The following is a 14,622-nucleotide window of genomic DNA, read 5'->3' as shown; positions in this document are numbered from 1 at the left end:
CTCTCCGCCACCCATTCAGGTCTTCATGATTTGCTTCCAACTCAATCACACAAAGGAGAGACGGGTGGAGAATTTCAGCTCCGTGGCTGGGATAGAGCAGGCTGCACCAACAACGCTCGAGAAGAAACTGCGGGTTTCTAGCTCATTCTAGAGTCGAATGAACAATTGGGAAAAACTAATTAACATTTGTGACAGGGAAAAGAGAGCGATCATGATGGAATGAAGAAGAGAGATTTCTACCGTCCTGTGTTCAAGTGCAAGGGTGATGAGTTCAAGACTGGTTAAGGCTTCACCAGGTTATTCCCTTGTACTGTTGGTGGTTGTATCTTTGGTACTTGACAAGGCCCTAAAGCCAAGGCCCAGGGAATGGCATCATGGAATGCTACCTTCCGCATAGGGAGGATAATCCCCCTCTAACCATGCCAAAGGACCCTCAGGAAAATTAAAAAGAGCCCATTGTGTATTCCCACACCAGCCCACTGCACAATTGCACAGGCCACTGATGCCAGCCATGTCAGCTTCTTCGGTATCACACACCCACAGATCCGAGTCTTGTTTGCCTCAGGAGACTGACCAAGTGTTACTAGAACATTGAGGAAGAAAACATGAAGAGAGAGAGCACAGGAGAAAATGGTGGCTAAAAAGACACAAGAAGGGAAGCATATCAGTTCCTCTCACTGATGCTCCCCACGAATCAGGTGCAGGAAGGAGGTGAAAGTTGTAAATAAAAGAAAAGAAAAAAAAATCAAGAATTAAAAACTTCAAGTCAACCAAGGCACAACAAACACACACGTCTCCAACATATGGGCTCATTTTGGAAAATGAGCTGGTGTCAGAGTAGGGCCTTTTCTTCATGTTCTAAAGTTCAAGGACAGCTCGAAGTTTACATGGAGCCTATGAGAGTCTTCATGATAATCGGTCAGAATACCAAGCACTTTTTCAATGTCAAAATAATGGACTGGATATTAGTTGAACTGTGACGGCTGATATGTCCCCAATTTAAAAGTCCAAATCAATGTATACAAAAATGAGTTTCGTTGGCGTCACAGGTCTTCACCTCTAGCCATAAACTCCCACACCCCAGCGGTGCAATGCAAGGCATACCCCGCCACAAACGCATCAGGGTTGCACCACTGCACAGCAAACTTGGCTCCCTGTTCGGTTTCCACCCCACGGCCACCTTTGGCGACTCTCTGGCCCTTCCACCAACAAGACTCACCGCCTATATTCATCCCATCCTGTGGCCACAGCATCCCGACGTGCCCTCGGCCATGCCCCGCCCACCCAGGGCAGCATCTTCACTGCTCCCTCAACACGTCTGCTACCTGCCCACAAGTCATCACAGCTGTCATTCAGCGGCCCTGCACAGCGGCGGATCTAGCTTTTCATTCGCAAGTCCCATCTTTAGCCCCTCATCTAGCACAGGGTGGCCTGGGGCGTGGCTACCACGGGTGCAGCCGGTGCAAAGCACTGAGGCCCCGAGGTGGGAGGGAGCTCAGTCGGATCTGCACCTGCGGGTGATATTTCCGAGGCTGCCTGGTCGGATTTCTTTTTATTAAGACACCGTGCATGGAGGTAGGGGGAATAGAGGGGAAGGGAACAATAAAGAAGAGAGAAAAGGGACGGAAGAAAACAAGCTGCCAGACGGAGGTGAGCAGGAAAAGGTGACAGTATGGCAGAAGGAAATATGGTAGAACGAACAAGAGAAATGAGATATGGATGAGCAACGTGGACAAGGGCAAAGGAAGAGAGAGGAACCAGAAATATGGAGAGAAGGGAGGGAAGAGATGAAGGTGAGTGAGAGACAGAAGAGTGAGACTGAGGAGGTGGCTAGAGGAGACAGCTGATGGATAAAGGAAATGAGGGGAGAGTGGGAAAAGGGAGGCGAGAAGGAAATAGGAGTACAACGAGAAACTTGGAAACCCGTAAATTACATTCGTGTAGCAGGTGCAGTGACACCGGCGTCCAGAGGTGCGATGGGAGCGCCGCACCCTATGTAAACCGGTATTTTAATAGCGGGTGGGAAGGGCGGGGGCTAGTTTTATTGATGGCACTAGGGCCCATGGCCTCCCAGGCTACGCCACTGGTGGCCTCCAGTACTCCCACATCTACTTTTGAGTGGGAAACCCTTTCTTGCGGCTCCACAGAGCGTCCGTGTCTCTAAACATGAAACACCAAAACCCGGCTTTGGCCAGATGCCACTTTTAAACTTCAGATAAAACGTGCCGGGCTGCGCTCTCTCATGCACACCTGTCGCCTTCCCACACACTGCACCGCCGCCAGTACCTCCGAGTACAGCTGTCCCCCCCCCGCATTTGAACAGCACCCGCCCGCCCCTTCACGCCCCCTGCGCAGACGTCTCATGAAACCTGGATGAATCTGCCACGAAGGGAACATCTTCTGTTGATCAGGGCTTTAAATGGAAATGCAGAAGTGACGGCACGTCACGATTCAGAGCACCTGTTCGCACTTCGCTCCCGAGAAGTGCCGGTATTCTCGTTTGCAATGTATTGCAGCGGTGCCGAGAAGTGTGGGTACTCTCCCTCTCACATTGAAGAAGTGCAGGTAGTTAGTACCTGAGAGTACCTGCCCAGTTAAAGAAAGCTCTCTGTGTGTGTGAGTGTGTTTTCAAATAAAGAATGTTAGATCCGCCGGACATTTCAATACTGGCCACCTCGCACTCACCAACACATCCTCCTCACGCGGCCCTAAATAACAACATGGTCCAGTGTCCATCTTGAGTAAACCCCCTCGAACGGGAACAGGGTGCCCTCCAAGTACGAATGGTTTGGTTTACACCATTGATCAAGGTATGCTACAGGCTGAAGAGCATCTTTAGGTCTCACATACACAAAATCAATGACACTTTAATTCAAAAAGGGCACTGAAGACGCTATTATACATAATGTGCAGAAGGTGGGAGCTGAACGTTGACCCCAAGCACATAATGCACCAGAAATCTCTCATTAACAATTGGCACCAGACTGAGCAAAACTAGAGAGGACTGAGGAAGCTCTAGCACACCAATCACTCCTCAGTCCCTGAGAGATATTGGCACTTCACCAAGTCCACCACCAGCATTTATGAACACTGTCAACACAGTTTGAACATTTCCGGACTAAAATCCATGAGAAGAAATACATCAAAGTAATATTAAGCAGTAAAGAACAAATAATGGTCTGCAGTTTCCCTTAAGTAAATGCACTAGACTACAGATAATGTTATGGGGTGGATGGCAAATCTGTGGGCAACAAAGGAATTTACTCCTCTAAAAAGTTTACCTAATTTACAGATTTAAAATCCCAACGTATGTGATGATTGGTGACGTTACACTTCTCACAAACATATTTTAAACCCTGACTGTCTTAGTAACTACTGTTTCTGTTTGACTGAAAGCTGTAAAACCTGCATTTCTTCCCACTCATGCTTTCTGCCTGTCGCACTCATATGGTCTTACTCGGACCCACCGCTTCCAGCTAGCTTCACATCCTCTCTTTTTTCATCTGAATACCCCGGGTTTTCATTTTTCCCCCCTCATCTTCTCAGCTCACATCTCCTAGGTTTCTCCATTTTCCAGATATCATCCCCACAACACCCATAATATCACTGTTACTTTCTTTCCAGGCAACACCAACTCATCGCCACTCTAGTTCTCTCATCTTTATTCCTTCTTATCCATCTTTCTCCATCTATTCCATCTATTCCAGCTCCTCTTCAATGCACCTTCTACTGCGCTATTACCCTCCCCTTCAGCCTGCCTCTTTCCGCTCACATCTCCGGACCGCGCCATACGGCTTTCTTCTGATTCTAATAGTAAATCCTAAAAATTCAGTTGTAAGTCACTGGTACTTTAGCAGTGCTCTGGAGTAACCGCCAGGCTACACACTGCTCTATAAAACGCCACAACTAAATAAAGAAATTGTCCTCTCAGAATTGTTACTTTTTTGTTTTCAATATATAGCCACATAGTGACTTTTTCTGATCCGTCCAATCTGATGACTCTACATACCCGACGTCGTTCGGCCCTACTTGGTGCAATGCTGTTTTCTTTGGTTTTGCTTTTAATGACCCCAATACTGGAACGCTTTTCGGAGTCTATGAGCATGGCCACATCGCGCCCCCCCCCCCCCCGGCTCCCCCCAGGGCCAGGATGATTTGAAACTTAGACTACAATAACATTCTGCTTTGGAGTCGTTTTCATGAAATACTGTTAACTGTTTCACTGAAAAGGTACCGAACTAGCTTTATTTTCATTTTGTGTACCACATCAAATTGCTAAGTCAATGTTACTGCACAATAACTTAAATTATAAATGATTTTCGTACCTTTTATAGATTTAAAAAAAAAAATAATAATCTTTCAACAACCGTATTCACCTGATTTAGAGCTGGTTAGTGACAGGCGATACTGGATTTCTGGATGAAGTGTTAAATTCATTGGTGAATTCTAAGGGGGAATTTTCTCCACCACATGGTGTTTTGGAGAAATAATTCTGCAGGTGGGTTCAACTACGGCTTCACCACTTCCTTCAGAATCTGGGATCTTCTGTTACCAACCAACTCTAAACCTGGTCAATTTACAAAGCAGGGCCCAAATTCCTTTGAAAATGTGTTTTTTCGCTGTGAAAAGAAAGCCAGCATTAATTATAAATCAGTGAAGCTCCAGGGAATCATGCAACGCTCCCACGTTCTACAGCAGTTTGCAAAAACACAGTTGGTTAACTATGGCCATCATTTGTAGTAACCAGGAGATTTGCCAATACTAATTTGCCCCACACCGGTGACCACCACCCTACGCAACACAGACGACGAGGTCAGTAAAATGATGATTCAAAGCTCAGCGGGCAAACCAGGAGTAGTGAGGCGCAACCCATATCGCCCAAGAATGAGCACGGTCAGACCACACTAGATAGTCTTATTGAGAAAGAGGACTCGTACAAAGAGATAGGAGTCATGGTAGGACGTGGAAGGGTTATGTATACACTTTGAGACCAAATGAGACCTTTATTGACATTTGGGAACGGTTTCTAGATGAGACAGTGAGTGGACGTGGGCAATCGGTAAGGACTAGGATGGTAATACTCGTGTTTATAGGGCACAGAGAAGACCCATGTTTATAAGGTCCCAACGGTGAGATCGATAATTGATGTGAAGGGAAGGAGAAGGAGGCTGTTGATGTGAACTAGGGATTATGGAAGAATTACGAGTGAACGCGCTCTTTAATTTAGAAAGGCATGGTCTACATATACTCTTGACGGTCTGTGTAAAAAATACATATGAATAAGATACCAAACATGTAATGATGCGATGGAATGGAGGTATAAGATTTATAAAGAAGATCTTTCAGAATGCTCACTAATTTTGTTAGAAAATAAATAAAGGTTTAAAAAAATAAAAGAATAGGCAGATCCTCACCAATGTGTAGTTGTGAAGAAGGTCAATTTATTATCAGAGGTGCAGTTAAAGCAACTTCAAAGCCATCTGTGACCACTCATGTATGATAGTGTGCACGCAATTTGACCTCATACACATGTGAATTATAAAAATAGATTCTTGGCAAGGGAAGGGCTCTGATATTCACTCACCGACGTTGGAGCGGAAAAATAACGTAGGGGTAGAACCAAGCATGCCTCGGACTGTGAGACTACATTTCCCACACACAAAGCAATCGACTTAATGCACGGCTTGAGGTGCAGGGCTGCTATAGCACCAGCAAAAGTTGGAAGAAGTCATCAACAGTTCGCAGTCGTGGTCTGTGCACAAGGAGTACGTTCCAAGGGAGACGATCATTTTCAAGAGTCTTTTTAAGGAGATCAAATAGGCAGTGGAACCCAATATGGAGAGTTAGACTGTCCTAAAATCTGGGAGCAATGTTCATAAACCATCCATGCCTCGGTGATTAGAAAATAGAGTTCAGGTAACATTGTTGGGAATTCGAAAATAGGCTCTGAGCACAAGCAACTCATTCGGTGCTCATTCAGTTTTAAGCTGCTGTAGCCCATTGATATTACGATGACCCCCCAAACCTCTGCAAGGTCAAAGCAGGACCTGTGGGTGCCACTAAACTTTTAGGTGCACCCTTCTGCCATTGGAGTGGATACAAAAAGGCGAGACCAATGGAAAAAGCATGTGAACAAGACTGCAGTACCTATAGGGAGATGTGTGGCTCCTCACTGGAAAAGTGCTTAGGTTGTGAAAAGGAATGCTGGTTACGATTACAAGTGCATTGGACAACTGTAATCCCTGTGCAAAATATCTGTGTGCACATGGATCGCAATTAAAAGAGTTGCAAAATGTACTGCACCCAGTAATTACCGGGGTTGATAAAGCCTGCAAACCTGTTAAATTTCAGCAGATCAAACCGGATAAAAATTTAGTGGGGGTGGGCAGGGGCCAGGTAAATACTTGGATGTGAGAACTTGCATGTTATACCCCATTTTCAGGCCAAACATCACTATATGTAGAATTTATCGCACCTAATAAATTCCAATCCCAAGGGAACAGGATTTTATTGTGTGGGATCAATACCATATTCCCCTGCTGGACACTCAAAAACAAGGTCTCTGCTTATCTGAACCACTTGAAGGAAGGGACATGAAGCTCTGGTATTGGAATATGGATTCTGAGTGACGACCTGAAGAATAGGCATCATCGGGTTGTTCAAGTCAGAGTGAACCAATATGACATCCTAGATTGTGATATGGGATGTCTGAGTCACACTTGCTCAGACATAGGATTGGCAGGTGATGATACGTGGTGGCATTCTAGCAAGAGTTGAAGCTGCATTGCTACAAACATTTCAGGATCTCAGACGACTGACTATGCCAGGAATTGGGAAGCAGTTACCACATTCTGTGTGGTCCAGAAAGCTTTTTTTCCGTCGACAGCGATAAGTTGGAGTTCTAAAAGGCTTTGAAAATGAGTTTTTAATGAGTGATATAGTTGTTGGGCCTGTACAAAAATGGCACACTCCATTGGACTTGCAGATGGAATAGTGCTGCTGAGTACTGGGGAAGGGTCAATGGTACACAGGAGGGGGTTGGGTGCAGGGATTTGTAGGGTTACAGGTAGAATGGAAGCATGGTGGGAGCGGTAGCAGCATGAGGAGTGGGTGGAGAGACTCAAGGAATACCCTTTTTCATGCATGTAACCTTTCATGGAAGTAGACGCATGGAGATCGTGGGGGGCGACATAGGGGATACATTATGTGGCTAGGTATGCCTGGCAGCTCCTTTACCATCTTTCAAATGCAGATGCCAAAAAAAACGTGTTGGGCTGTAAACAGGCTTGCGGTAAGTGGCTTGAGGGAAAGTTAGGGTGCTGTTTACTGGGCACTGAATTGTACTTTTGCTATATCACTATTAGCAATAGATCTTACTATAAAACACACCAAAACTAAGCTGAATGTCATTGTTTACAACCGAGGGTAGTGATGGACCATACATGTGGTAGGTACAACTACCAGTGACTCAAGCAACCCACCCCCACCACTCATTCGTGGCAATTAATGGACTTTGTCCTATAGAGCAGCGTTCCACGAAAGTTATATTAGTCAACAAATGCATGCTGGTGAACACTGCGGTGACATATGGAGGCTCCTGCGGTATTTGCTAAACAGTGCAGACTGAATCATCTGTTGGCAGGGGGCCATTCAACACGGAGCAGCATTCAGTTACAAAGATGTGTTTTATGTGATAACTACAGTTATACTGGCACCTTACACGACAGCCGGTCTGTGTTTCACATAAGCCCAATCATCAACTTGATATAGGTCCATACACCAAGGTGTGATGAACGTCATACTACTTTAAGACATATCTAATGAAGTCACAACTAGATTGTAATAAGAAAATTAGAAACACGTTTTTATTTAGGCTTCCCTGTATTTTTGTATACTACAACCAGCAACATTACACTGCAGTTGCTCTGAATATTCAAGTACGACACACACCCCTGCGGAACTAGACTGTAATAAGAAAATTAGAATGCCAGGCTTCTGTGTATTCTTGTACACTGTTACCACCAGCATTACAACACAGTTGCTCTGCCTATCTAAGTATGAAAAACGGGAAACATCCTTTACAACGCATGCCACAAGCCATTACCCCGCATTTCTTACACCGCAAAAGCTTTTACAACGCAGGGCTTTACACCGCAAAGTGTTACAACGCGTTCCGCAAAGTAACGCCCCCCTGAAGTTAGAATAGTAATTGCGTTGGAATGAGGAATGTGTTGTAACGGATTGCGTTGTAAAGCCTGCGTTGTAATAATGCAGGGTAAAGTGTCCTGTTCATGACAAACACACCTGCACAACTAGACTGTAATAAGAAAATTAGAGATACGTTTTTATACAGTAATATCAGAGTTCTGTGTATTCTTGTACACTGGTACCACCAGCATTACACCAGAGTTGCTCTGCTATTCAGGTACCACACACACACCTGTGCTGCATCATAGCTTCGCACCACATCTCCCAGGCATACACCAGAAGGCGTCCCTGGGATGGTACATCCCCTGAACAGGAAGACCACAAACTAAGTGAAAAGTTGTCCCAGACTCACCGTTGAGCCCGTTGGGGATGCTGCGGTGGTGGAGGGGCGCAGACAGGTCGTCCATGGACCTCCGGATGACCCCGGCCTTGGTCTCCACCACCTTCGGGTGCAGGTGGTGGTGGTGATGGTGGTGGTGGTCCGGGCTGCCGGCGCTGCCCGCGCTGGACGTGCTGCTGCCGTCGCCCACGTCCCGCGCGCCCCCGTTGAGGTTGGTGAGGCTGGCCTGGCTGTCGATGGAGCTCCTGGAGCCGGCGGCGCCGCGCTCCTCGTCCAGCATCAGCACCAGCTCCTTGAGCTCCAGGTTGTCCCGCAGCAGCGCCTGCTGGCCGGCCTCCAGCTCGGAGAGCTTGTGCTGGTAGGCGGCCACCTCCTGCCAGACGGCGGCGGCCGTGTGGCGCCCGAAGCGCTGCCACTCGCGGCACAGGCGCCGGCCCTTCTGCCGGTCGTCGTCCAGGAAGCAGCAGAGCTCGCGCAGCTCGCGGTTGTCGTCCTGCAGCTTCTGGTTCACCTCCTTCAGGCCGCGGATCTCCAGCAGGTGCAGCTGCAGCCGGCGGTTCACCTCCTTCATCAGGTTGCCCTGCTCCAGCATCAGGCTCATCTTGTCGGCCTCGGCCCGGCGCAGCCGCCGGAGCAGCTCCTCTTTGCTCCACCTCAGCGCCTCCTCGTCCAGCACCTTGCTCATGTCCTCCTGGGGCACTTCCATGGAGCCCGTGGCCATGGTGAGCAGTTCCACTAACAAAAAATAACTATTGAAGAAATAAAAAAAAAGTGCGCACCCGTTCCCTCTGATGCTCACCGGCTGGTCTTGGGCTCCTTCCTGGCAAGGGGAGGGTGGCAGAGATTGACTAAATGCGCACTCATGGCCGAGTGTCACTTTCGGGGCAACCCGTCCACATCTCCCTACTTCAGATTGCAGAAGTGAGAGGAGAAGTGGGCACACACGCAGGACCCCTTGGAGAACGCCGAATGGGATGAAGTAGCCTTGCTCCTGGGCCAGGAGGCGCTTTGAAACTTAGGAAGTAGCCGCTGTTTCCGGATCGCCAGTGCAGCCGATCACAGCCTCCGCTTCTCGGTCCCTCTCGTTTCGAGCTGGTGTCAAGCCTGACCCAGGAGGAGGCGCCGGGATCTGCTGAGTAGACTAGCCCTGCTCTCGGATCGGAGTGCCCGTGTGGCTCAGTGATCTCCAGGGCACTCGCTGCAGCTCTGCTCCGGTCCTGTCGGTGCAAACAGCAGTTGGACGTAAGGCAGGTAGACCGAGGAAGGATCTGAATGAAGCAGCTTCTTTCCCAGGTGTGAAGTGACCCTCGCTGATCTCACGTGAATCTGATCAGGCGCTCGCCGGTGCCTCAGCATGAAGGTGTCTGTCAGCCCGGCTTCGGAAATCTCAGGCCACTTTTGAAGAGAAGGGAAAAAGGCAGGAGGCGGGCGCGTTCCGGAGAGAGGCAGTGCGTGGGGGTGAGGAGGCGCGGGTATTGGCGGTGTCTTGCCCCTACAGGAGCCTGTGGTGTCCGTACAAAGCCGCAGCAGCAGCCGTCAGAAGTCCCCTCCGCGGCCCCTCAGATCACACTGTTGAACACGGGGAGCCGAGCCTCTCCCAGCTGTGGGCAGGCTCTGTTCAGGTCGGGATCGCCCTCCCTCCTCCCGGAGGCTCCCCCCTCCTCCTCTGCTCACGTTACTCCAGAGGATTAGAGGGCCAGCGGCCAATCAGGGCCGGGGAAACAGTTTTCAAAGCAGGTAGTACAAAGGTGGGGGCTCGCACTCCTCCTCCGACAAGAGGAGCCCAGTGTGAGGAGTTTGATGAGAGTACCTCTGTCGACACTCAGAATAGGGTCCTCTACCCTCAGTACTTAGGGACCCGCCAGCTGCATCTCACTCGGGAGTCTCCCTCTGCTGTCTCCCTCTGCTGTCAGCGAGTGTCATGCAGCAGTCGCAGCTCTTCCGTCCTGATTGGCGGGTTCTGTTTGTTTTTAAGCAATTACATTATGTTTGTTTTTCTAGTTGGTCCAGTCTGTCTTGCAATAAAGTATCTTTGTGGGAATTCCCACTTCCCCCTCCGTATTCCATCAACCCACCACCATACCCAAACAGCGCCCCCACCGGTGTCCTCTTAAATATTTCCTAGGCCCTGCAGGAGATATGTTGGGGACCCCTGTTCGAAAAACTTTGAATTCTATTACTTATGTTCTGCTAATTTATGCCTGCACTATGCTAAGCAACAAGGGAGTAACTAGAAAATTAAAACACCCCCCACTTTGACCCATGTATTCTAATAAATGTGTTAGTAGAGTGAGTGACACCAACTCTTCCTATGAAGTGCCATGGAAATTATTCCCTTGGGAAACATTTGTACAAATTGGTGCAAAATTACGAATCTTACACAAAGATTTTAAAGGAATTTGGCCAAAGACCACACATTTACCAGTACTGGCGTTTTCTCTCATTTATCCATTCCATCTTCTTTCTTTCCTTTTATGCTTCTTTCCCTCCTTCTTTCTATCATTTTCCTTAGTTTTTATGCATATTTCTTTCTTTCTTTCCATCTTTCTGTTCTTTTGTCTATTCTTCTCCCATTTCATCTGACCCCTTTCTAGCTATCCATCATACTCAATATCTTTCTTATCATGCTCATGTTGTTCCTTCACACCTTCTTTGCATCTTTTCTATTTATATTCCTCCCATTAAATATTTTATCTCTTATTTCCTTCAGTCGCCCATCCTTTCCTCACATTTCTTTTTTTATTTCAATATATTTTACTGCTTTCCCTTTTCCTCGACTTTCATTTTTCTTATTTATTTACTTGTACCTTCATTTTCTTCTTTCCACCCCCCTTTTTTTGCCTTTTTCCTTTCTTTTTCTTTTTCCCTTACAAGATACCAGAAAATCCTAGTAAACATTGGGTTTATGGTGACGAAGTGAGATATAGCCCAGAAATGGGGATGTGAGGCACCTCCGCTATTCCGAGACTGGGAAACTGGGATGGAGTATTGTAAACTTATAGAAAGAGAGATTTACGTGGGTACAGGCTGTCAGAAAAAATCAGATAAGATTTGGGGGCACCTGGGACCCGGAGGGTTATACACTAGGGAGTGTGGAGTGTGAAGGGAGCTGCACCTCCTGGGTGACGCATGGGACACAAGATGGTGGGATGTGGAGATCGAGAATGTGCATGTCCAAGATAGTGGGGATACAGGATTATTGACACTGCATACGTGATTACACATTGGAAGAACTATGATTGTGCTGCGTGTGGTGGGAGGAGGAGGGAGAGAGATCTGTAATGCCCAGAAATGTGCTGTGTAGATGTTGTGTCATTGTATTATTGCATTTAACTTTGTTTCCTTAATAAAATGTAATAATAAAAAAAAGAGTTAGAAGGCAACAGTCATTGAACATTTTTCGGTTTCATCGATCACTCCCACCATTCATGTTCTACTGTAATGCGCCCTGCATGTACATTTTATTGGAAATTGTCAGAAAGTTTGTTTTCTTGCAGATAGCTCTCTGTTGCTGGGACACAACACAATTCACCCTAATGTTTATTAGAAATAGTAATCCTTCAATGGAGTGAATGTTCTCAAGCAGTTTGGTTTAGCAGTTGGCTTTTTACTCAGAGATTTATCATGTCCTAATTTCAGTGGGCCAGGCACACAGCCAGAGTGTAATGGGTGTTTCATAGTTTCAAGCCCATTTGGAATTAGGGCTTGTAGAAAATCTTCTTCATAACATTCCAATCCTTTTTTCTGCTAGACACTGCTGGTAATTTGACTCTATGCATTGAGAAACCACTAACTGGTTTCTTAGTGCGTGTGTTTCCATTATGGCGTATACGCTGATTGTATTCAGTTTCTCAGATGCAGATGTATAACAACCCCAGGGCTCGAGTCGGGGTACCATGCGGGTGGACGGCGTCCCCACACTTATTTTACCGGGAGCTCGATAACTGGAGCAAATGGAGCCACACATTCACTCTTTGGCCCCTCTGGGGCGAGATCGGAGCTCATTCAGAACGCTGCTCACGCGCTGGCTTCTCTGATGCAATCGCATCTAAGGGGTGAGCGAGGGGAGGCAATGAGTCTGATGGTGCAAGCCACATTTCGTGACGTCACTTCCTGTCGTGACATCAGCGTCCCCCCACTTCTTTTTTTAGGACTTGTGCCCTGAACAACCCCCCTGTTCTTTGCAAGAGACAGCTGCAGGCAACCTGGTTTTCCTTTGAACAACCTCACAGAGGTCCTAAAAGGAGGAGGAAAGGAGGCCTGAAAGGAAATAAGAGCAGAATATCCTTCAATGAATCTTCAAGAGAACTGACAGGGCTGGGGTAGGAGAGGGGGGAGGATATATTTCCATGTGTCCTCTATTGGATTATCAGATAGGAGGTTACCAAACTAATTTAGGTGAGGCCAGCCTTGCTATTCAGTGGGAGGGAACCAATGTAACTGGGCTAAGTAAGGGCAGTCCAATGTTTGCACGTTTCTAGAGTAAACATTTAAAAAAGCGCGAACTGACCACTCATGTAGAGGGCCATGGCTGTAAAGGAGAGTCTCTCATGCATTGTAGGTATGGGGGGTTGCAATGGGGTATCCACCCCTATTCTAAGTACTATGGCGGTTCATGATTCACTCAGTGTTGGGCTGGATTGGACCAGGAGAGGCATACTTCTGCTGCCTGTCATTTACATGAGAGACTCGGAAACGCAGACCATTTAAAGGGGGTGAGATAAGTTATGTTTGGCCTGGTAGTTTCTGTGCCCACACTGGAACACAGCTGGAAGTCCGAGAAGAAAAGGATAATCACACCAACAAACTTGCGTGGTGCAGAACTTGGAAGCGGAATCTGTTGGAATGTGGGTGGGAGTTTCACCCACTCCAACCAAGACTGTTTGTTTTGGTCTACAAAAGGTTCAGTGCCAGCTGATGCCCCAAATGGCACCACCAGACTACTCATGAGCCCCCAAGGACTCTTCTTATGAAACAGACAAGTTTACCAGATGTAACGGGTCTTGCACTGGACTTAGTAAAGTTTTGTTTTTGGAAATGGAAAGTGAGTAGAAAAGATAATTTGCACTCATCGTGAACTTGTATCCAGAAAAGGGACACTCCAGAGGAAGGTGGGGACCTTTGAGTCCATATCAACGACTGGCCTGGGGGCTCAGAAGGAGAGGAGAGGGGTGCTGTCTATTGGCTTAGGCAGACTTGGAATGACTGGAGTGAATGTATCTGCCATGGAGACTCAAGCCAGACAAACCACTACAAGAACTCAAGGAGGTTTGGAAACTGTGAACGGTGCCTGCTTGCACAAGATGATTGACTCTCATGTAGCCCTTCCGGCCCGACTAAAAGCTAGATGCAGCCTGGAGCTGGTAGTCAAGCCATGTAACTGTAGGGAGAAGAAGCCCCCAGTGGCCATTTGTGAGTATTGCAGAGGGACTTTCGTTGACTGTTAACGCAGAATGGAATGCAAGCGTCACTTAAAGGAGTTATAGCTTTCCAGAGACTGATCCATTTTTTAAAATCGTTTTGCCATTACTTTAATCATAAAATACCTTTTGATTTTAATAACATGATCTCGGAGATTTACCAAGTGGTTTCTTGATGCAAGTGTTGTGCTGGTATTGTTAACCCTTAACACACACACTCTCTCAGGTTGCCTTCCATCTCGGCCCTGCACTACTAATGGGTAAATGGAACTGTCTTAGAAAAGCAAAGTTTGCCTCACTACGAGCTAGATTTGCACTATGGTGGGAGATTTGCTCCACTGCACAATCTGGCTTCCTAGAGAGCATGAATGATTGTTTTTCGTTAGGTTATGTTGTAAAGTGTTAGCTGCATAGCTGGAAGGTTTTGTTTGTTTAATGGTGTCTTTAAGAGGGTACTCTGTAATTATTTTGATGTGAGACCATGATGTATTTGTTTTCTGGTGATAGTCATGTCAGGGGTATTTAAGGAAGGGGAGGAGCTTAATTCCTGCCTGATCGTAGAATTTTATTTTGGAAGAATTTGACAAACTCATCATATTTCTCTGCCCCAATTTCAAACCTGAACATTGAAGTGCATGATTCTTTCCATATTTA

The 14,622-nt window shown here is 46.9% G+C and overlaps 1 protein-coding gene across 2 annotated transcripts in view; it reads right to left on the bottom strand.

The window, feature by feature from the left end:
• Positions 1-10,424, bottom strand: part of CCDC85C (coiled-coil domain containing 85C) — a 288,288-nt gene extending 277,864 nt beyond the window's left edge. Inside the window, exon 1 of one of the 2 annotated variants that reach the window (XM_085626416.1) lies at positions 8,561-10,424. In XM_085626416.1, coding sequence (XP_085482542.1) covers positions 8,561-9,269 — 709 coding nt within the window. In that variant the 5' untranslated portion in view covers positions 9,270-10,424. The remainder of the gene's footprint in view (positions 1-8,560) is intronic. The other variant, XM_085626417.1, reaches the window with a different exon arrangement.
• Positions 10,425-14,622: the final 4,198 nt, after the last annotated feature.

Source organism: Triturus cristatus, chromosome 9, assembly GCF_964204655.1.
Source record: "Triturus cristatus chromosome 9, aTriCri1.1, whole genome shotgun sequence".
Classification (NCBI taxonomy): domain Eukaryota; kingdom Metazoa; phylum Chordata; class Amphibia; order Caudata; family Salamandridae; genus Triturus; species Triturus cristatus.
The sequence above is the reverse complement of the archived record's forward strand: the minus strand, read 5'-3'. Positions and strand labels throughout refer to the sequence as shown.